Below are 21,573 nucleotides of genomic sequence, written 5' to 3' on the forward strand. Positions count from 1 at the left end.
ACTTATTTGACTCTAATATTTTTATAATATTATCTCCACTTTAGAGATGAGACAGCAGATGAGGAAAGTGTGCAGAGTGGTGGAGGTACCACACAGCATCTTTGTAGACTTTACAATTGAGACAGCACTGAGTCAGTTAAGCTCACACCTCATACTACTTGTACATGAACAACCAGTGAACGTTAAGAAGTTTGATATGTCATGACCCACTGACCAAGTGGTTCAGTAAACGTAGCTTGCAGTACATACATCTATACATATTTGTGCATGAGTGTGTACTCATGTATGTATGGGATCTTCAACTCATGTATGTATGGGATCTTCAACTTTTTTTTTTGAGAATGAGGGTGGAGAAGCACTGATGATGCCATCTAGTTGCTGGGGCAATTACAGAGATTAAGGCATCCACTGAATAATCTGCTCTTATCCTTTCTTCTCCTTTCCTGTGTGACGTGCCCCATGTGACTAAAGAAAAGGCAAAGCAGCTGTGCTGAGATGGTAGACGTTTATCTCATATTGAAATTATTTTCCCTGACTGATTTTATGAAAGGGGGTTTCTTTTATATTTTGTTGCACATGAGCTTATCAAATAAACACATCCCAAAACCCAATTAAATCAAGAATTTTATATGTTGGAATCATGGCTACTTTCCTCAGTAAAACAAGGGAAAAGTTGAACTGGTAAGTCTCATAAATGGATATATTTGAGCCAAGAAGGAACATACAATGTTTAAGAATGTTGGCCCTGGAAGGTGTACTGCCTGGCTTCAATTCTATCAGCTGTGGTCTCTATAAACATCCATTACCTGTCAAATCGTGATAAAATTCAACTAAAACAGGGCTACCCTGGTGGTGCAGTGGTTAAGAATCTGCCTGCCAATGCAGGGGACACGGGTTTGATCCCTGGTCCGGGAAGATCCCACGTGCCGCAGAGCAACTAAGCCCGTGCACCACAACTACTGACCCTGTGCTCTAGAGCCCACAAGCCACAACTACTGAAGCCCACGTGCCTAGAGCCCGTGCTCCGCAACAAGAGAAGCCACCGCAATGAGAAGCCTGCACACCACAATGAAGAGTAGCCCCCATTCACCGCAACTAGAGAAAGCCCGCGTGCAGCAACGAAGACCCAACACAGCCAAAAATAAATAAAATTAAATTTAAAAAAATTAAAAAAAACACTTAACTAAAACACAGTGAATTAAATTTTTATAATCAATATAGCATTCAAATCAAGTTCTGGCATGCAGTAAGTGCTTAACTGCTATTTTACTTACAAAAATATGCAAACTCTTTCCTTTACAGCATTTCTAATCTCTTAACCTTTGTAAGGGCTCTGACTGTTCACTAAGCTGGATCCAAGAACCTACTACGTCTGGGGACTTATAAGAGTGAGACATAGGTAGAAAACTATGAAGTTCATATTATTTCTATTTGTGTCTGCTATTACCATTCCACAGTTATCCTGAAATAATTAAAGTCTAAACCCTGAAAGAGAATCTGTGAATTTACTTTGCTATCTAGTTGATACCTAAGATTCAATATCATATATTTACAACTCACTTTTTTAATAAAATAACTGCACTGCATTTTTTTCATTTTGGAGCCCATAGATGACATCTTTCATATATGGATTTAAATTAACATTTACATCAAAGAACTCTTTAGAAATACTGCCAATGAAATATGAGGTTTATTGGGAAACCAATTTTAAATACTTTTTCAACAGTCCACTAGTTTCCCTGTATCCTGTCTTTGTATGTAGTCTGCATACCAAAAAATGATTATCAAAGTACAACTGCCTACAAATTTCAAATATTTAACATATCTGTAATTGTAATTAATCCTGATTAAATACATCACATGATGCACAATACAAATATGAACATACATCCACAATATTCAGTATAATCAAAAAAGAATAGGAGAATTCAAATAAAAAAACCCAGCAGGAGCTTCAAGATGAGTAAGAAGAGTAAGACGTGGAAATCACCTTACTCCCCACAGATACATCAGAAATACATCTACATGTGGAACTGCTCCTATACAACACCTACTGAACGTTGGCAGAAGACCTCAGACCTCCCAAAAGGCAAGAAACTCCCCACGTACCTGGATAGGGCAAAAGAAAAAGGAAAAAACAGAGACAAAGAATAGGGATGGGACCTGCACCAGTGGGAAGGAGGAAAAGTTTCCACACACTAGAAAGACCCTTCCCGGGCGGAGATGGGGGGTGGCGGAGGGGGGAAACTTCCGAGCCACGAAGGAGAGCCCAGCAACAGGGGTGTGGAGGGCAAAGTGGAGACATTCCCGCACAGAGGATTGGCACCGACCAGCACTCACCCGCCCGAGAGGCTTGTCTGCTCACCCGCCGGGGCGGGCGGGGCTGGGAGCAGAGGCTCCGGCTTTGGAGGTCGGATCGCAGGGAGAGGACTGGGGTTGGCTGCGTGAACACAGCCTGAAGGGGCTAGTGCGCCACGGCTAGCCGGGAGGGAGTCCGGGAAAAAGTCTGGAACTGCTGAAGAGGCAAGAGACTTTTTCTTCCCTCTTTGTGTCCTGGTGCACGAGGAGAGGGGATTAAGAGCCCCGCTTAAAGGAGCTCCAGAGACGGGCACGAGCCACGGCTAACAGTGCGGACCCCAGAGACGGGCATAAGACGCTAAGGCTGCTGCTGCCGCCACCAAGAAGCCTGTGTGCGAGCACAGGTCACTCTCCACACCTCCCCTCCCGGGAGCCTGTGCAGCCCGCCACTGCCAGGGTCCCGTGATCCAGGGACAACTTCCCCGGGAGAACACACAGCGCACCTTAGGCTGGTGCAACGTCATGCTGGCCTCTGCCGCCGCAGGCTCACCCTGCACTGCGTACCCCTCCCTCCCCCCGGCCTGAGTGAGCCAGAGCCCCCGAAATAACTGCAGCTCCTTTAACCCCGTCCTGTCTGACCGAAGAACAGATGCCCTCAGGCGACCTACACGCAGAGGCGGGGCCAAATCCAAAGCTGAATCCCAGGAGCTGTGCGAACAAAGAAAAGAAAGGGAAATCTCTCCCAGCAGCCTCAGGAGCAGCGGATTAAATCTCCACAGCCAACTGGATGTAGCCTGGATCTGTGGAACACCTGAATAGACAACGAATCATCCCAAACTGAGGAGGTGGACTTCGGGAGCAATGATACATATATGTATTTTTTCCCTTTTTCTCTTTTTGTGCATGTGTATTTGTATGATTCTGTGTGTGATTTTGTCTGTGTGGCTTGGCTTTTACTTTAAAGTTCTGTCCGTCTTTTTTTTTCTTTTTTCTTTTTTTTTCTTAATATAGTTTTCAGCACTTGTTATCATTGGTGGATTTGTTTTTTGTTTTGGTTGTTCTCTTCTTTCTTTCATTCTTTTTTATTACTTTAAAAATATTTTAATTATTATTTTTTGTTTTTTATTTTAATAACGTTTTTATTTCATTTTATTTTATTTTACCTTTTTCCTTCTTTCTTTCTTTTTTTCTCTCTTTTATTCTGAGCCGTGTGGATGAAAGGCTCTTGGTGCTCCAGCCAGGCATAGGGCTGTGTCTCTGAGGTGGGAGAGCCAAGTTCAGGATATTGGTCCACCAGAGACCTCCCAGCTCCATGTAATACCAAATGCTGAAAACCTCCCAGAGATCTTCATCTCAATGCCAAGACCCAGCTCCACTCAACGACCAGCAAGCTACAGTGCTGGACACCCTATGCCAAACAACTAGCAAGACAGGAACACACCTGTTAGGAGAGACGCTGCCTAAAATCATAATAAGGTCACAGACAACCCAAAACACACCACCAGATGTGTACCTGCCCACCAGAAAGACAATATCCAGCCTCATCCACCAAAAGACAGACAATAGTTGCCTCCACCAGGAAGCCTACACAACCCCCTGAACCAAACTTAGCCACTGGAGGCAGACACCAAAAACAATGGGAACGGCGAACCTGCAGCCTGAGAAAAGGAAACATCAAACACAGTAAGTTAAGCAAAATGAGAAGACAAAGAAAAACACAGCAGATGAAGGAAGAAGGTAAAAACGCACCAGACCTAACAAATGAAGAGGAAATAGGCAGTCTACCTGAAAAAGAATTCAGAATAATGATAATAAAAAGAATTCAGAATAATGATAATAAAGACAATCGAAAATCTTGGAAATAGAATGGAGAAAATACAAGAAACGTTTAACAAGGACCTAGAAGAACTAAAGAGCAAACAAACAATCATGAATAACATGATAAATGAATTCAAAAATTCTCTAGAAGGGATCAATAGCAGAATAACTGAGGCAGAAGAACGGATAAGTGACCTGGAAAATAAAATACTGGAAATAACTACTGCAGAGTAGAATAAAGAAAAAAGAATAAAAAGAATTGAGGACAGTCTCAGAGACCTCTGTGACAATATTAAATGCACCAACATTTGAATTCTAGGGGTCCCAGAAGAAGAAGAGAAAAAGAAAGGAACTGAGAAAATATTTGAAGAAATTATAGTTGAAAACTTCCCTAATATGGGAAAGGAAATAGTTAATCAAGCCCAGGAAGCACAGAGAGTCCCATACAGGATAAATCCAAGGAGAAACACGCCAAGACATATATTAATCAAACTATTAAAAATTAAATATAAAGAAAAAATATTAAAAGCAGCAAGGGAAAAAGAACAAAAAACATACAAGGGAATCCCCATAAGGTTAACAGCTGATCTTTCAGCAGAAACTCTGCAAGCCAGAAGGGAGTGGCAGGACATATTTAAAGTGACGAAAGTGAAAAAGCTACAACAAGATTACTCTACCCAGCAAGGATCTCATTCAGCTTTGACGGAGAAATTAAAACTTTTACAGACAAGCGAAAGCTAAGAGAATTCAGCACAACAAAACCAGCTCTACAACAAATGATAAAGGAACTTCTCTAGGCAGGAAACACAAGAGAAGGAAAAGACCTACGATAACAAACCAAAAACAATTAAGAAAATGATAATAGGAACATACATATCGATAATTACCTTAAATGTAAATGGATTAAATGCTCCAACCAAAAGACATAGACTGGCTGAATGGATACAAAAACAAGACCTGTATATATGCTGTCTACAAGAGACCCACTTCAGACCTAGGGACACATACAGACTGAAAGTGAGGGGATGGAAAAAGATATTCCATGAAAATGGAAATCAAAAGAATGCTGGAGTAGCAATTCTCATATCTGACAAAATAGACTTTAAAACAAAGACTATTACAAGAGACAAAGAAGGACACTACATAATGATCAAGGGATCAATTCAAGAAGATATAACAATTGTAAATATTTATGCACCCAACATAGGAGCACCTCAATACATAAGGCAAATACTAACAGCCATAAAAGGGGAAATTGACAGTAACAAATTCATAGTAGGGGACTTTAACACCCCACTTTCACCAATGGACAAATCATCCAAAATGAAAATAAATAAGGAAACACAAGTTTTAAATGATACATTAAACAACATGGACTTAATTGATATTTATAGGACATTCCATCCAAATACAACAGAATACACTTTCTTCTCAAGTGCTCATGGAACATTCTCCAGGATAGATCATATCTTGGGTCACAAATCAAGCTTTGGTAAATTTAAGAAAATCAAAATCATATCAACTACCTTTTCTGACCACAACACTATGAGACTAGATATCAATTACAGGAAAAAATATGTAAAAAATACAAACACATGGAGGCTAAACGATACACTACTAAATAACCAAGAGACCACTGAAGAAGTCAAAGAGGAAATCAAGAAATGCCTAGTAACAAATGACAATGAAAACACAATGACCCAAAACCTGTGGGATGCAGGAAAAGCAGTTCTAAGAGAGAAGTTTATAGCAATACAATCCTACCTTAAGAAAAAAGAAACATCTCAAATAAACAACCTAACCTTACACCTAAAGCAACTTGAGAAAGAAGAACAAAAAAACCCCAAAGTTAGAAGAAGGAAAGAAATCATAAAGATCAGACCAGAAATAAATGAAAAAGAAATGAAGGAAACAATAGAAAAGATCAATAAAACTAAAAGCTGGTTCTTTGAGAAGATAAACAAAATTGATAAACCATTAGCCAGACTCATCAAGAAAAAAAGGGAGAAGACTCAAATCAACAGAATTAGAAATGATAAAGGAGAAGTAACAACTGACACTGCAGAAATACAAAGGATCAGGAGAGCCTACTATAAGCAACTCTATGCCAATAAAATGGACAACATGGAACAAATGGACAAATTCTTAGAGAAGCACAAACTTCCAAGACCGAACCAGGAAGAAACAGAAAGTATGAACAGACCAATCACAAGCACTGAAGTTGAAAGTGTGATTAAATATCTTCCAACAAACAAAAAAGCCCAGAACCAGATGGCTTCACAGGTGAGTTCTATCAAACATTTTGAGAAGAGCTAAAACCTATCCTTCTCAAACTCTTCCAAAATATAGCAGAGGGAGGAACACTCCCAAACTCATTCTATGAGGCCACCATCACCCTGATACCAAAACCAGACAAAGATGTCACAAAAAAAAGAAAACTACAGACCAATATCACTGATGAACATAGATGCAAAAATCCTCAACAAAATACTAGCAAACAGAATCCAACAGCACATTAAAAGGATCATACACCATGATCAATTGGGGCTTATTCCAGGAATGCAAGGATTCTTCAATATCAATCAATCAATGTGATATACCATATTAACAAATTGAAGGATAAAAACCATATGATCATCTCAATAGATGCAGAGAAAGTTTTTGACAAAATTCAACACCCATTTATGATAAAAACCCTCAAGAAACTAAGCATGGAAGGAACTTACCTCAACATAAGAAAGGCCATATATGACAAACCCACAGCCAACATCGTCCTCAATGGTGAAAAACTGAAACCATTTCCACTAAGATCTGGAACAGGATAAGGTTGCCCACTCTCACCACTATTATTCAACATACTTTTGGAAGTTTTAGCCACAGCAATCAGAGAAGAAAAAGAAATAAAAGGAATCCAAATCGGAAAAGAAGAAGTAAAGCTGTCACTGTTTGCAGATGACATGATACTATACATAGAGAATCCTAAAGATGCTACCAGAAAACTACTAGAGCTAATCAATGAATCTGGTAAAGTAGCAGGATACAAATAATGCACAGAAATCTCTGGCATTCCTATATACTAATGATGAAAAATCTGAAAGTGAAATTAAGAAAAAACTTCCATTTACCATTGCAACAAAAAGAATAAAATACCTAGGTATAAACTTACCTAAGGAGACAAAAGACCTGTATGCAGAAAATTATAAGACACTGATGAAAGAAATAAATGATACAAACAAATGGAGAAATAGATATACGATGTTCTTGGATTGGAAGAATCAACATTGTGAAAATGACTCTACTGCCTAAAGCAATCTACAGATTCAATGCAATCCCTATCAAACTACCACTGGCATTTTCACAGAACTAGAACAAAAAATTTCACAATTTGTATGGAAACACAAAAGACCCCGCATAGAAAAAGCAATCTTGAGAAAGAAACACAGAGCTGGAGGAAGTCAGGGTCCCTGACTTCAGACTATACTACAAAGCTACAGTAATCAAGACAGTATGATACTGGCACAGAAACAGAAATATTGAATCAATGGAACAGGATAGAAAGCCCAGAGATAAATCCACGCACATATGGTCACCTTATCTTTGATAAAGGAGGCAAGAATAAACAGTGGAGAAAAGATAGCCTCTTCAATATGTGGTGCTGGGAAAACTGGACAGCTACATGTAAAAGAATGAAAGTAGAACACTCCCTAACACCATACACAAAAATAAACTCAAAATGGATTAAAGACCTAAATGTAAGGCCAGACACCATCAAACTCTTAGAGGAAAACATAGGCAGAACACTCTATGACATAAATCACAGCAAGATCTTTTTTGATCCACCTCCTAGAGAAATGGAAATAAAAACAAAAATAAACAAATGCGACCTAATGAAACTTAAAAGCTTTTGCATAGCAAAGGAAACCATGAACAAGACCAAAAGACAGCCTTCAGAATGGGAGAAAATATTTTCAAATGAAGCAACTGACAAAGGATTAATTTCCAAAATTTACAGGCAGCTCATGCAGCTCAATATCAAAAAAACAAACAACCCAATCCAAACATGGGCAGAAGACCTAAATAAAAATTTCTCTAAAGAAGATATACAGATTACCAACAAACACATGAAAGAATGCTCAACATCATTAATCATTAGAGAAATGCAAATCAAAACTACAATGAGATATCATCTCACACCAGTCAGAATGGCCATCATCAAAAAATCTACAAACAATAAATGCTGGAGAGGGTGTGGAGAAAAGGGAACACTTTTGCACTGTTGGTGGGAATATAAATTGATATAGCCTCTATGGAGAACAGTATGGAGGTTCCTGAAAAAACTAAAAATAGAACTACCATACGACCCAGCAATACCACTACTCGGCATATACCCTGGGAAAACCCTAATTCAAAAAGAGCCATGTACCACAATGTTCACTGCAGCACTATTTACAATAGCCAGGACATGGAAGCAAACTAAGTGTCCATCAACAGACGAATGGATAAAGAAGATGTGGCACATAAATACAATGGAATATTTCTCAGCCATAAAAAGAAATGAAATTGAGTTATTTGTAGTGAGGTGGATGGACATAGATTCTGTCATACAGAGTGAAGTAATTCAGAAAGAGAAACACAAATACCATATGCTAACACATATATGTGGAATCTAAAAAAAAAAAAAAATGGTCATGAAGAACCCAGTGGCAAGACGGGAATAAAGACGTAGACCTACAAGAGAACAGAGTTGAGGACACGCGGAGGGGGAAGGGTAAGTTGGGACAAAGTGAGAGAGTGGTAGTGTACAAAGGGACGTATATACACTACCAAATGTAAAATAGATAGCTAGTGGGAAGCAGTCGCATAGCACAGGGAGATCAGCTCAGTGCTTTGTGACCAGCTAGAAGGGTGAGAGGGAGACGAAAGAGGGAGGAGATATGGGGATATATGTAAATGTGTAACTGATTCACTTTGTTATAAAACATAAACTAACACACTATTGTAAAGCAATTATACTCCAATAAAAATGTTAAAAAAAAAAACAAAGATTCCAGATCCAAGTGAGATGGTGTAAGCACATGGTGTAAGCACACTTTCAGATTAAAGGAATCTGAAAATGTAATAGTAGAAGGCAGATTATGTTAAGACCTCCAAAAAGCTTTTGTTTATATGCATTGTATCTAGTGATATTTACGAGAATTAGAAATTTAAACTGAGATATTGTTAAAACACAGACTCACACTCCAATAGCTGTCAGAGCAGTGATGTCATCACCAAATATCACAAACCTCTGGAAACTCCCACTGTACACTCATAGAAGAGTGAAAAAAGCAAATAACATCTTAATGATATAGTAAATAGTTCTGACCACATTTTGAGAACGCCTGCTCTATGTGCAATGAATGAAGAATATTGTTTTGAGGCACATATGAAATATTCACCAAAATCTACAACAAAGGATCTTTTGACAAATATTTTTAAAACTAATTTCACATTAAAAAAATAATGAAAAAGAACAAAGCAGAACAAAACCAAGAACACAAAACAGAATACATTAACAAAGAGCTATAAAAATGTTTGGAAAATAAAAGACGTTTCTAAGAAATAAGGACACATGTCTATTTTGTGTTTTCTTCTGCCTTGGTTCTTAGCACTTTACTTTCTTAAGTCTCTCCATTCACATAGGGTTAAAAGAATACCAGATTCATGCTTTGTCAATACCTTTTTACACATGTGCTTACATTGCTACTGAGGAAGACCTCACTGTAAAAATTTAGGTACTTATATTTAAGGAACTCTTTATATCAAGCTTACCCATTTTTTTTTTTAACAAATTCAACACTTACAAGGCCATATCTTGGGTAATGAAGGTGACCCACATAAGCACTCAAATGCCCTTGCACAGTCTCAGCATTCCAGAAAGAAAGCCTATTTGTTCAATTTCTTGTTATCCGAGGAAGACTCTGAAAAAGACAAATGGTTCAACAGTTACCAAGGTACATCTGTGAGAAGTTATCAGATATTACACCTATTAAAAATGATCAACTTATCATGATCCATCTAGAGTAATATTTTTGAAACCTGTAGGAAAAATATTATGTAGATTACCTTTGATTTTACATGGCAGCATTAATTTCTAATGTTTAAAAGACTTTTCAGCAAAAATAATTTTCCTTACCTGGCTTAAAATATGTCAGGGGTAGAGAAGTTTCAATACTCAAATGACATGTTATATATTTTCAAAGAAATTTTTAGTTCAATAGAAAATATATAAACTTTAGTTTTAGAACATATAAACAAGTATAACATATGGTAGAACACAAAATGGGTTTGAGCAATATTAAAATGTGATGTTAATTTTCAACTTTAAAATATCTTATGATATTTTAGGTCTGGCCATGATCTGAACCCAGGAGAAAGGACAGTCTCTTCAGTAAGTGATGTTAGGAAAACTGGATATCCATATGCAAAAGGATGAAACTGAACTCTATTATACCATACACAAAATTCAACTCAAAATGGATTAAAGACTTAAACACAAAATCTGAAACCATAAAACTCCTAAAGAAAATATAGGGGAAAATCTTGAGGTTGGTCCTGGCAAAGACCTCTTGGCTGTGACACCAAAAGAACAGGCAACAAAAGCAAAAATACACAAGTGGGACTATGTCAAACTAAAAAGCTACTGCACAGCAAAGGAAACCATTAAAAACATGAAAAAACTTAGAGAATAGGGAAAAAATATTTGTAAGCTGTGTAGCTGAAAGGGTTGATATCCAAAATATACAAAGTACAGCTCAATAGCACCAAAAAAAAAAAAAAAGAATGTGCAAATGGACTGAATAGACACCTTTCTAAAAAAGACATACAAATGGCCAAAAGACACATGAAAAGTTGCTCAACATCACTATTATCAGGGAGATACAAGTCAAAACCGCAATGAGCTATCATCTCACACAAGTTAGGATGTTTATAATCAAAAAAAGCAAAAGATAACAAGTGTTGGTAAGGATGTGGAGAAAAGGGAACATCTGTACACTGTTCATGGAATGTAACCTGGTGCAGCCACTATAAACAACAGTATGGAAGTTCCTCAAAATACTAAAAATAGAACTACCATATGATCCAGCAATTCCACTCCTGGCTGTATATCCATAGAAAACAAAATCAGGATCTTGAAAAGTATATGTACTCACATGTTTACTGTAACACTATTCACAATAGTCAAGACATGTAAGCACCTAAATGTCCATCAATTGACATATTGATAAAGAAAAACTTACTGAATTGTTACTTTTAAGTGGTATAAGTTGGAATATGAGTAGTCAGATGACAGACTATGTTCATCTAAACTACAGATATATAGATATTAATTATAATAAGTGAGATGACACGAGGAATCCAAATGTAAAATCAAACTCACACAAACAAGAGATCTTATCCAGTATCAAGCTTTACTAGAATTTTTCAAGATATAAGTAGTCTGGGCTTCCCTGGTGGCGCAGTGGTTGGGAGTCCACCTGCCAGTGCAGGGGACGCGGGTTCGTGCCCCAGTCCGGGAGGATCCCACGTGCCGCAGAGCGGCTGGGCTCGTGAGCCATGGCCGCTGAGCCTGTGCGTCCAGAGCCTGTGCTCCGCAATGGGAGAGGCCACAACGGTGAGAGGTCCGCGTACCGCAAAAAAAAAAAAAAAGATATAAATAGTCTATTTGCCACACAGAGGTGAAGCTTCAGGAGGAGGCCCAGGAACACTGACAGAACTCCTTGGGTCCTATCTTTCCATTTCAGGACACACTCTGGCCAAAATTAATGTAACAGATTGCTAAATAATTTATGTACCTACATTACTTAACAGAAGGGAGTTATTTTGGTCTGAAACATCTCCATTTTATACCCAGACAGTTAAACAACTCATTTGACATTTTCCAGGGAGAAGTGCTCCCTAAATCCACAGATTCTAGATTTGCTCACAGTATAAACCCTAGACAAGACAGCTCCATCCTATTATAAGCATAAACGGATAAAATCTTTCCTACTAGCAAATACTTTTAGTTCCTTAGCCAGGAGATCGGTCGTTAGTATTTTTACATGAAGATTTGACCAGGTCACATTTTTTCTTGAGGGCCAAGATGGTAAAGTGAAAGACTAAATCATAGAATTGCTACTTACATTTTTCCATCCCAGACTTATTATGAAGCAGTCAAAGATAAATATTAGCACCTTTGATCTTGCTGAATTATAAAAAACTTTTAGACATACTCCCAAAATAGTGGTTTGGGGATTTTTTAAATTATTGACTTTTATTAAAGCATTTTATTTTTTATTACTTTGTCATTGTTTATAAAGAACAAAGAGTGATCTATATTTTAATCAAACAATCCTCAAATAATTATTCAAGCACCCCAGCATTTATTTTGTAGAGACTGAAAAATCTTTTTATATGTTGGAGACCAACTGAAGAAGCTTTGCTCTTACTTACTGAAGTCTGATCTAAATAATATGTGAACCAAAGCACCTCACAAATTATCCATTTTTCAGTTTCTAATTTTTCAAAAAGGTTCATTTTAATTTCATTAGAGTTCTTCTCTAGATTAAGAATCCAAAATTTTTTTGTTACAATAGTGTAAGAAAAATGATAACATTTCTAATTTCATTGTATACAGTTAAGATAGGCCCTCTGAACTTCTACCGAACTGGGTTGTTAGTAGGAGAAGTCGTCATAATAATAATAGTAGTCAAAAGGACACATATACCCCAATGTTCACTGCAGCACTATCTACAATAGCCAGGACACGGAAACTACCTAAATGTCTAATGACAGATGAATGGATAAAGATGTGGTACATACACACAATGGAATATTACTCAGCCATAAAGAGGAATGAAATTGGGTTATTTGTAGAGATGTGGATGGACTCAGAGTCTGTCATACAGAGTGAAGTAAGCCAGAAAGAGAAAAACAAATATCGTGTATTAACACATATATGTGGAATCTAGAAAAATGTTACAGGCGAACCTACACCTACAGAAATAGAGACATAGACGTAGAGAACAGACATGTGGACACAGTGGGGGAATAGGAGTGTGGAACGAATTGGGAGATTAGGATTAACATATATACACTACCATGCGTAAAATAGCTAGTGGGAACATGCTATAAAACACAGGAAGTTCAGCTCGGTGCCTAGATGAGTGGGATGGCAGGTGGGGTGGGAGGGAGGTCCAAGAGGGAGGGGATACAGGTATATATATGGCTGATTCACTTCATTGTACAGCAGAAACTAATACAACATTGTAAAACAATTACACTCCAATAAAAAAAAGATAGTAGTCACGGAAACTGTAGCCATAACAGAAGAAGTAATTTGTTGCCATTTCCAAATCTACAAATGTGGATTATTATCTCTCTTACTCTCCAGTTAGCTGTGTCAAACACTGGAGTCTGAGGTGAGCCTTTGAAAGTGGGTGAGAAGGGATAACTGAAGCGTGTCTCCTAAATCTGTGTGTTCTGTGTTACAGTTCACGAGAACACTTTTTTAAATGAAATGGTCCATCTCTTCTGTGAAGACGTGTAGACAATTTGTGAGAAAGCACTCACTATTATTTTGCAAAGAATGGATCAACTCATTATTATATTAGGACACAATGCTCTTATTTTGAGAGATTGTTCCATATCCCAATTCACTAAGCCAAATTCTATGGTTATCCAAGTTCTCAATTCTTCTCCAAAGAATGGATTCTAAATTTTCACAAACTCTAATTCAAAATAGGACTCTCCACAACACACCACACAGAAAACTTCTGGTATCATTTGGAGTTACAGCAGATTTGTGTCTATTTATTATCTATGATGCCAAAGTTAAACCCTGAAAAAAGCAGCAGCACTTTTTCAAATCTGAAAGCTTAAAGTAAATATTTCTTATAGGCACAACAAATGGTAAAGTTTAACTTGAATGACCCTGAGAGGCTGGCCTCCCAGGGAGTCAGTGAGCCTTGCAGAACTTCCAGTAGAGGACTGAGAGGGAATCAGGACTGGTCCACATGACAAAACAGGTGTAAATGCAACGATACACCCCACCCAGTCATGCCAGGGCAATAACTGGTGCTACCTCAACCAGGAGTAGTGAATAGAGTAATGGGGTGGAGAATCAAGGATATGACACATTTCACTGCTTATCAGCATCAGATTATATTCAGGAATGACAATGAAAAGCACAACTGGTATGTCATGGGACCAAAGTGATCATAATAAATGCTGAAGTAGTTAGAATTCTAAAGAGTGAAATCCTACTTTCTTCACACTGATACCATCTACCTACCATGCTTCAGATTGTAGATAAGACTGTAAATAATGTCTTCTGACTGGTGATCTCCCTTCCCTTCTGGAACTGGGGAAGAGAAGGGCACAATGAATTAGACATTGTTGTTAACCAGAAGGTATGTGTGAGCACTGTTTCCTTGTCATTAGGTACAAACAAAAGGACATGACCCTGTAACCTGAGCAGCAGGACTAGACCACCACAGCCACAACTTCTTTTACTTCCTGTATCTTGTGCCTCGTTTGACCACCTCTCATTCAAAGTCGCTCCCATCTGAGTTTCAGAACCATCACACTTCTGTTTTACAAATTTCTTCTTGCCCTCCCTTTCAATCTTCTTTAGGCAATAGATGAAGAACCAGTGCTCTTTACCTACCAGTTGTCTCTACTTTGATGTCCCACAGGCATCTTAAATTCATTAATTTAACTGGACTTTACCCCGAATCTCATCCTGTGATCCCTCTCTACATGTGTGCATTGCCACCCATGCAACTGCTCAGCTGGAAACCTTCTTAAAATAATCGTCTTCCCTTCCCCTCTCCCAAATCTGTTTACTCACCAAACACCATGTTTCTTCTACTCCAATTTCTTTCCCTCTTCCTCCTCCTCCTTCTTCATCTCTGAACGCCCCTCTCCCCTTCTAAATTTACTAAACAATACCTAGCTTTTTAGGATTACATTATTTTGCGTCTGGGATTGTCACTAAATGATTTCCCAGCTGCTGTTTTACAAATCATCCTGCACCCCGTCACTAATTTAGTTTTTCTAAAGCAAGAGTCTAATAGTGTCTTTCTCACACCAGGAAGTATATCATTCTTCAATCCATCCTCCAAAATAAAATCCAATCTCTCCAGCGTAGTGTATGGCCTTTTATAAATGTTGCCTGCCCAACTTTTCCAAGAGTGATTACGTCGGATAGTGGTAGCTACGATTAGAAAATTTCAATGGTTTTTCCCAATAGCATTGTATTTCTCTACTAAAAACTATCAAAGTGGGTTTCTGATCTGTAGGCAGCTTTTATCCACATGGTTTCAGGACCACAATAACCTGTTTTGTAGTTCTTTTCTTCTTCACATCTCACCTGCATCAAGCCAACTGCAATGGAGGGTGGGGGGAACAGCATGATGAAGGCTCATCTACTTCTGAGAACCTTGGCCTGGAGGTAACATATTTGATTCATCTCACGTCTGTTGCCAGAAATTCACTCACATGGTCTCATCTAGATACAAGGAACTGTAGTTCTAAGCTAGACCTCCAATTCTCAACAACAATTCTATACCATGGAAGAAGGAACACAGCTGATGTTAGTTACCATACAATTTAGATTTGACCAACAGAATATGAGAAGTGAAATAAGTGAAATAGTTAGAGTGAAAGTGAAATAAGTTAGAGAAGGCAAATACTGTATGATCTCACTTATCTGTGGAATCTGAAAGAAACTAAACTCAGAGAACAGATTGGTGGTTGCCATACGTATGGGGGTAGTGGGTTGGAGAAGGTGGTGAAAAGGTACAAACTTTCAGTTATAAGATAAACAAATATCCTAGGGACATAATGTACAGCATGGTGACCATAATTAACAGTACTATATAGTGTATTTGAAAGTTACTAAGAGAGTAGATCTTAAAATTTCTCACACAAGAAAAAAAATTTTGAATGTATGTATGGTAAGGATATTAACTAAACTTGTGGTATTCATTTCACATATACACAGATATCAAATCATAATGTTGTACACCTAAAATCAATACAATGGTCTATGCCAATTACATCTCAATAAAAATAATTCAAAGTATCATCTTAAAAATTACTTATATATACATTATTATTTATAAAATTATTGAGTTTGTTTAGTTTTTTGAATCTAAGTTTTCTCTGGAAAGGAGCTCTTTAATGTTTGATAGTTTGTATTCTGAATTTTTTTAACATTTTATTCTAAGGTATATTTCATTGAGATTATAAAACTCAAAAGACCAGATATGACACATTTTACAGAATTCTTAGATTAAAAAGTTTATATTGATGTGTGAAAACACATATCTTTGGCATGAAATGTAAAGTAACAAATTTACAAGTTGTTAAGTTTCAGTTTTTAAAATAGATGTCTTTAATTTTCTTTTTTTCTCAAATAGAAAGTCTATATCATATTTTAACATTGAGTAGTATAAAGTGATAAAGTTTACTCAGTTTATTTTTAGCATCTGAGACTAAGACAAGCACTTATTTATAGCTGTCCCCAGTTCAAAATTTAATACACAAGAAAGATATAACTATAGAATTCTTATATTTGTTTTCATTTTTTTCAGTAATTAGAAGGAAACTTAGAGATTGTGTAAAAACATTGATCTCATTTTAGAGATGAACAAACTAAAGACTTTTGAGATTAAGGTACTTAATGAAATCAGCTAGATAATAGATTCTATCTCATGAATCAGTTTGATTTTTTTCTCATTAGACATTTGACTGGGAGATAGAGAGGTCAAGGATGGTTCTTTTAAGGCAAAGCCCAGGGCCCGTCTGAGTAAAAAACATTTAAAGGAGGTCACGGTGATAGAACTTGTGAACGATATTCCTATTTGACTAAATCCATCGACACAGATATTTAAAAGTGATTTTTGTCTCCACGTGTTTCTTTTTGCTCATTATTTTCATGGCTTCTGATATCCTATGACCCATGTTAATGAGGGCTGTGGACTCGTGAATTGGTCCCTCCTGGCTTTAAGCAAGGAGAGGTTTCCAAAGTGTGGTTCAATATGGGAAGCCCTAAGATACCACGTGGGTGTCAGATGTCAGCACATCTCTGTTTCCCCCGTGAAGAGGTTAGCCCCTGCTAAGGTACAGAGTTCACTTAGGATGCCAGTGGTCTAGATATCCTCTGACCTGCAGCCTTGGTTGCCAAGGGCCTTTCCCCTTGTCTAACACCCATTTCCCACTGCTGAACAACCACTGCTGAGCTAAACAAGGGTGCCCTGGGCCCAGGGTGACGTTCTACCTCACCTTGCATTTTCACTCTCTCCCTCTTCACATGTGTGCATTGAGAGAAAGCCCTCTCACACCTTCCTCACACAGTGCAGAAAGAGAAGCCATGACTGTGGTTTATAAAACTAAATCTCAAGCCAATTTACTTAATATAATACTATATGGTGCATAAACATAGCAATCATCCTATATTCCCCTCCATAGTTGAATACATGAACAAGTAGACATTTTCTGCATTCACTTAAAAGGACTGTTGCCATCAGCAGCACTGCACCATCCTTCACAGCAAAGTCTCCCTTTCTGATACAGGTCTATGGAATTAGGAAGATACAAGTTGTTTTCTCTTCCAAGTCTTACATAGATGCTCTTAATTTCTCAGTACTGTAATACCATTTCCTCCTTTTTTTCTTTGCCTATTTTTCTCTGTCAAGATCATCTCTAAACACCTTTCCTTTTCTATCTATTCGGTAAATATAATCTAAAGTAATGTCCAAAAATATGTAAGTCTAAAATATTTAGATTCTAGATAGTTTTAACATACTGGTGATTACGGTTTCCTCTTCTATGTTCTTAGTCATAATAAGTTATGAAACCAATAACAAAGATGAAATTAAGAACAGCCTTGGACAGAGGATATACTATGCAGCAGAGGATACTGCTTTGTGCACCCGATTTTGCTATGGATCTTATAGGCCTTTTATCATGAGGATTCATGACCTTAAGGGCCAAGAAGTCATAACTCTGAAGAGACCACTAAGGTATACCAGCTGTTGTTTTCCCTGCTGCCTGCAGGAGGTCGGTGAGCAATTACCCGGGTACTTTGTAAAGTAGTTCAGTAAGAATTTTTACCCTATCATTGAATTTATATAATCAAATAGATTTAAAGGAAAAGTGATCCACCAGCTATTGGTTTATGCTTGAGGATAAATTGTAGGAAGAAAGGCAGGTGGAAAAGAGTGAGCAGTTAGCCCCATGTCCCTGAGCAGTGTGCCCTCCGGGGGTGAGATCTTAGATCCTTGAGCTCCATGAAGACCAGGTGTCTCTTTCATAGTACTTGACAGCCCTCTGATAGAGAACATGGATCTCAGGGGAGACGCCAGGGCACAGAGTGTTTATAGGAAGTCGGCATTTGCCTATATCTCCATTGGCCTGAGACCAGTGCTGCCTAGGTCACTCAGTCATCCATACAGGTAGCTGTGAGAGCAGAGCACACAGACATACAAGCACATAGAGATTTGATGTCCAATACTGCACTTATTTTGAAAGGATAACTGACCTTATTCATACTAAATTTTGTTTTCCATGTCACTTGCTTTAGAGTAGGTGAGGAAAAACTGAGAGTTGGATGGAATATTCTCTACAACTTATAGAGCACATTAGCATACATTATACATTTGGTCTTAAAAAATAGACCTAAGAAGTCCTTATTTACAGAGGAACATGCTGAGATGCTCTCCAGGTCATCCAGCTAAGGTGCAGAGCCAAGATTCCAGGCCCCATTTTCTTTTCATCCTAGCACAATTGCCATTAATATTTGAAAATTGCCCCAGTGATCAGAGCTCTGTCCATACATCTAAACCACTGTTTTTAAAGGAGTTTAAGAAAAGAGTTTTTAATAATTTAGATATTTTTCATAAGTATGAATAAAAGAGAAAATTTTTAAATATAGGAGGCCAGTAGAGCAGTACTTCAGAGTGGAGACTGTGTATGCAGTTTGTGTCTCTTCCCTTCCACTTTGCAGCTGTGGAATCTTAACACAAATTAATTTACCTCTCTGTTCCTCTATAAATAGGAATAATAGTACCAACCTGCTAAGAATGTATTATGAATTAAGTGGTGCATAGAACACTGTTTTGCACTTAGAAAATGAGCAAAGGATCCAAATAGACATTAAAGAAATGTTTTTTTCAAAGAAAACATACAAATGGCCAAAAGATATATATGAAAAGCTGCTCAAAATCACTAATGATCAGAAAAATGAAAATCAAAACCACAATGACATATCACATCACACCTGTTAGAATGTCTGTTATCACAAAGACAAGACATATGTTGGCAAGGATGTAGAAAAAAAGGGAACTTCTGTACACTTTTGGTGGGAATGTAAGTTGGTATAGCCATTATGGAAAAAAGTATCAAGTCTCCTCAGATAATTAACAATAGAACTACCATATGAGCCAGCAATCCAACATTTCAGTATATATCCTAAGGAAATAAAAACAGGTTTCAAAGAAGTTTCTGCACTCATGTGTTTATTGAACGCTTATTTAGTAGCCACAATATGGAAACATCCTTAGTGTCTATTGACTGATGATTGGATAAAGAAAATGTGAGATGTGTATGGATATATATAAATAACTTTATATATGTGTGTGTATATATAAATGCATGTATATATATACACACATAAAATATTATTCAGCCAAAAAACAGAAGAAAATCTTGCCATTTGTGACAATATACATGCACCTGAAAGCATTATGCTCACTGAAATAAGCCAGATAAAAAAGACAAATACCGTATGGTATCACGTATAAGTCGAATCTGAAAAAAAAATGTCTAACTCATAGATACAGAGAGTATAATGGTAATTGCCAGGGGCTGGGTGGTGGGAGAATTGGGGTATGCTAGTCAAACACTCCAAACTTTCAGTGATAAGATGAATAAGTTCTGAGGATCTAATGTGCAGCATGGGGACTACAGTTAATAATACTATACTGTATACTTGAAATTTGCTAAGAGATAGATCTCATGTGTTCGTACCAAAAAAAAAAAAAGTTACCTATATGCCGTGATGGTTGTTTCATTTAACTTAAATGTGGTAATCTTTCTACAATGTGTATGTATACCAGGTCATCACATTGTACACTTTAAACATACTACAATTTTGTATGTCAACTGTACCTCAGTAAAGATGGGAGAAAAGAATATGACTAATTGAAAAACAAGTATTCAGTAAATGAGAGCTATTATCAGACATTGTTATGATGATGATGATGATTACATATTACCTGTACTCTTTTGTTTTTGTAGATAGAAATCTATGCTCCTCCTGGTATACCAATAGGTTATGTTACTCAGACCTGGCACCCATATCTGCCAAAGTTTACACTTCAAACTGAGAATAAAAAGGATGTTCTAAGAATTATAGGCCCATATTTTGTGTGCAACACTTGTGGAAATGTTGAATTTAAGGTAAGAGATGTGATATATTTATAGGATGTGCTTTCCTAATATAAGGAGAATATAATTTTGTAGGATGTTATAAATATATTAAATAAATATTTTTAAACTGATATCTCAAGAGGAAGATAATGTGCTCATGTTTTTAACTTTGATCAGAGGTAGTTATTGCTCTGATTAAATGTCAGTGTTGATTATATTAAAAGGGAAAAAGAGAAGCGGAGCCTTATAGTCAAAAAAAACATAAGCAAAGCATCTAACATTTAAATATGGTGGGTTTTGTATGGACGCACTGGATATTATCATTTTAAAAACAACATTAACCTTGTCACTAAATCTGAATGCCAAAGCACATGGTATTTCCTTAGTCTGAAACACAGACTGCCAGACAGACCCTCTTCAGAAGCTCTGACATCTTTGAATTCCTATGAAAAGCTCACTTACACAAAGAGAATTTTAAGAAAAATGGTGTAAGACATACGGTGCAATTATGCTTCTCTATGGCCCTGGTCTTTGCATTAATTGAGTCACTGTAAATCACAATATATCTGTGTATTTACTACATGAAGAAATTCTATCACAGCAGTTTTCCAGCAGGTGGTCTAGCTTTATAGCCTTTATATTATTTAGATGCAAACGTATAAAGTTTGGGTGCCTTATAACTTAATCTTAATATAATGATTCTATTAGAAAATCATAAAATCTGTTCAATTACATCCACATTTCCACAGAAGGGACAAAAATCTCCTAACACTGAGCAGGACTGTCCCCTTATGATAAGATGTGGGAACTCTGCCACTGTCCCCTAACTGCCTAAGATTTTCCACTATCCAGCATCTTTCTTTTACATTATCTGCCTAGCTTCCCTAGTAGTTTTCAATTCCTGTGTTAGACTGGTTATTTAAAGATGAATCACTTCACATGGACTTCCTAGTCTAATGAGAGAGATGGGCAAACCTACGAAAACAACAACTAGTATTG

The 21,573-nt window shown here is 37.3% G+C and overlaps 1 protein-coding gene across 1 annotated transcript in view; it reads left to right on the forward strand.

Annotated features, from left to right (window-relative positions):
* Window positions 1-21,573, forward strand: part of LOC137225599 (phospholipid scramblase 2-like) — a 121,555-nt gene that overhangs the window by 6,874 nt on the left and 93,108 nt on the right. Inside the window, exons 2-3 of the mRNA XM_067739791.1 lie at window positions 17,984-18,204; window positions 20,443-20,604. Of these exons, the coding sequence (XP_067595892.1) occupies window positions 17,984-18,204; window positions 20,443-20,604 (383 nt within the window). The remainder of the gene's footprint in view (window positions 1-17,983; window positions 18,205-20,442; window positions 20,605-21,573) is intronic.

Source organism: Pseudorca crassidens, chromosome 5 (genome assembly GCF_039906515.1).
Source record: "Pseudorca crassidens isolate mPseCra1 chromosome 5, mPseCra1.hap1, whole genome shotgun sequence".
NCBI lineage: Eukaryota > Metazoa > Chordata > Mammalia > Artiodactyla > Delphinidae > Pseudorca > Pseudorca crassidens.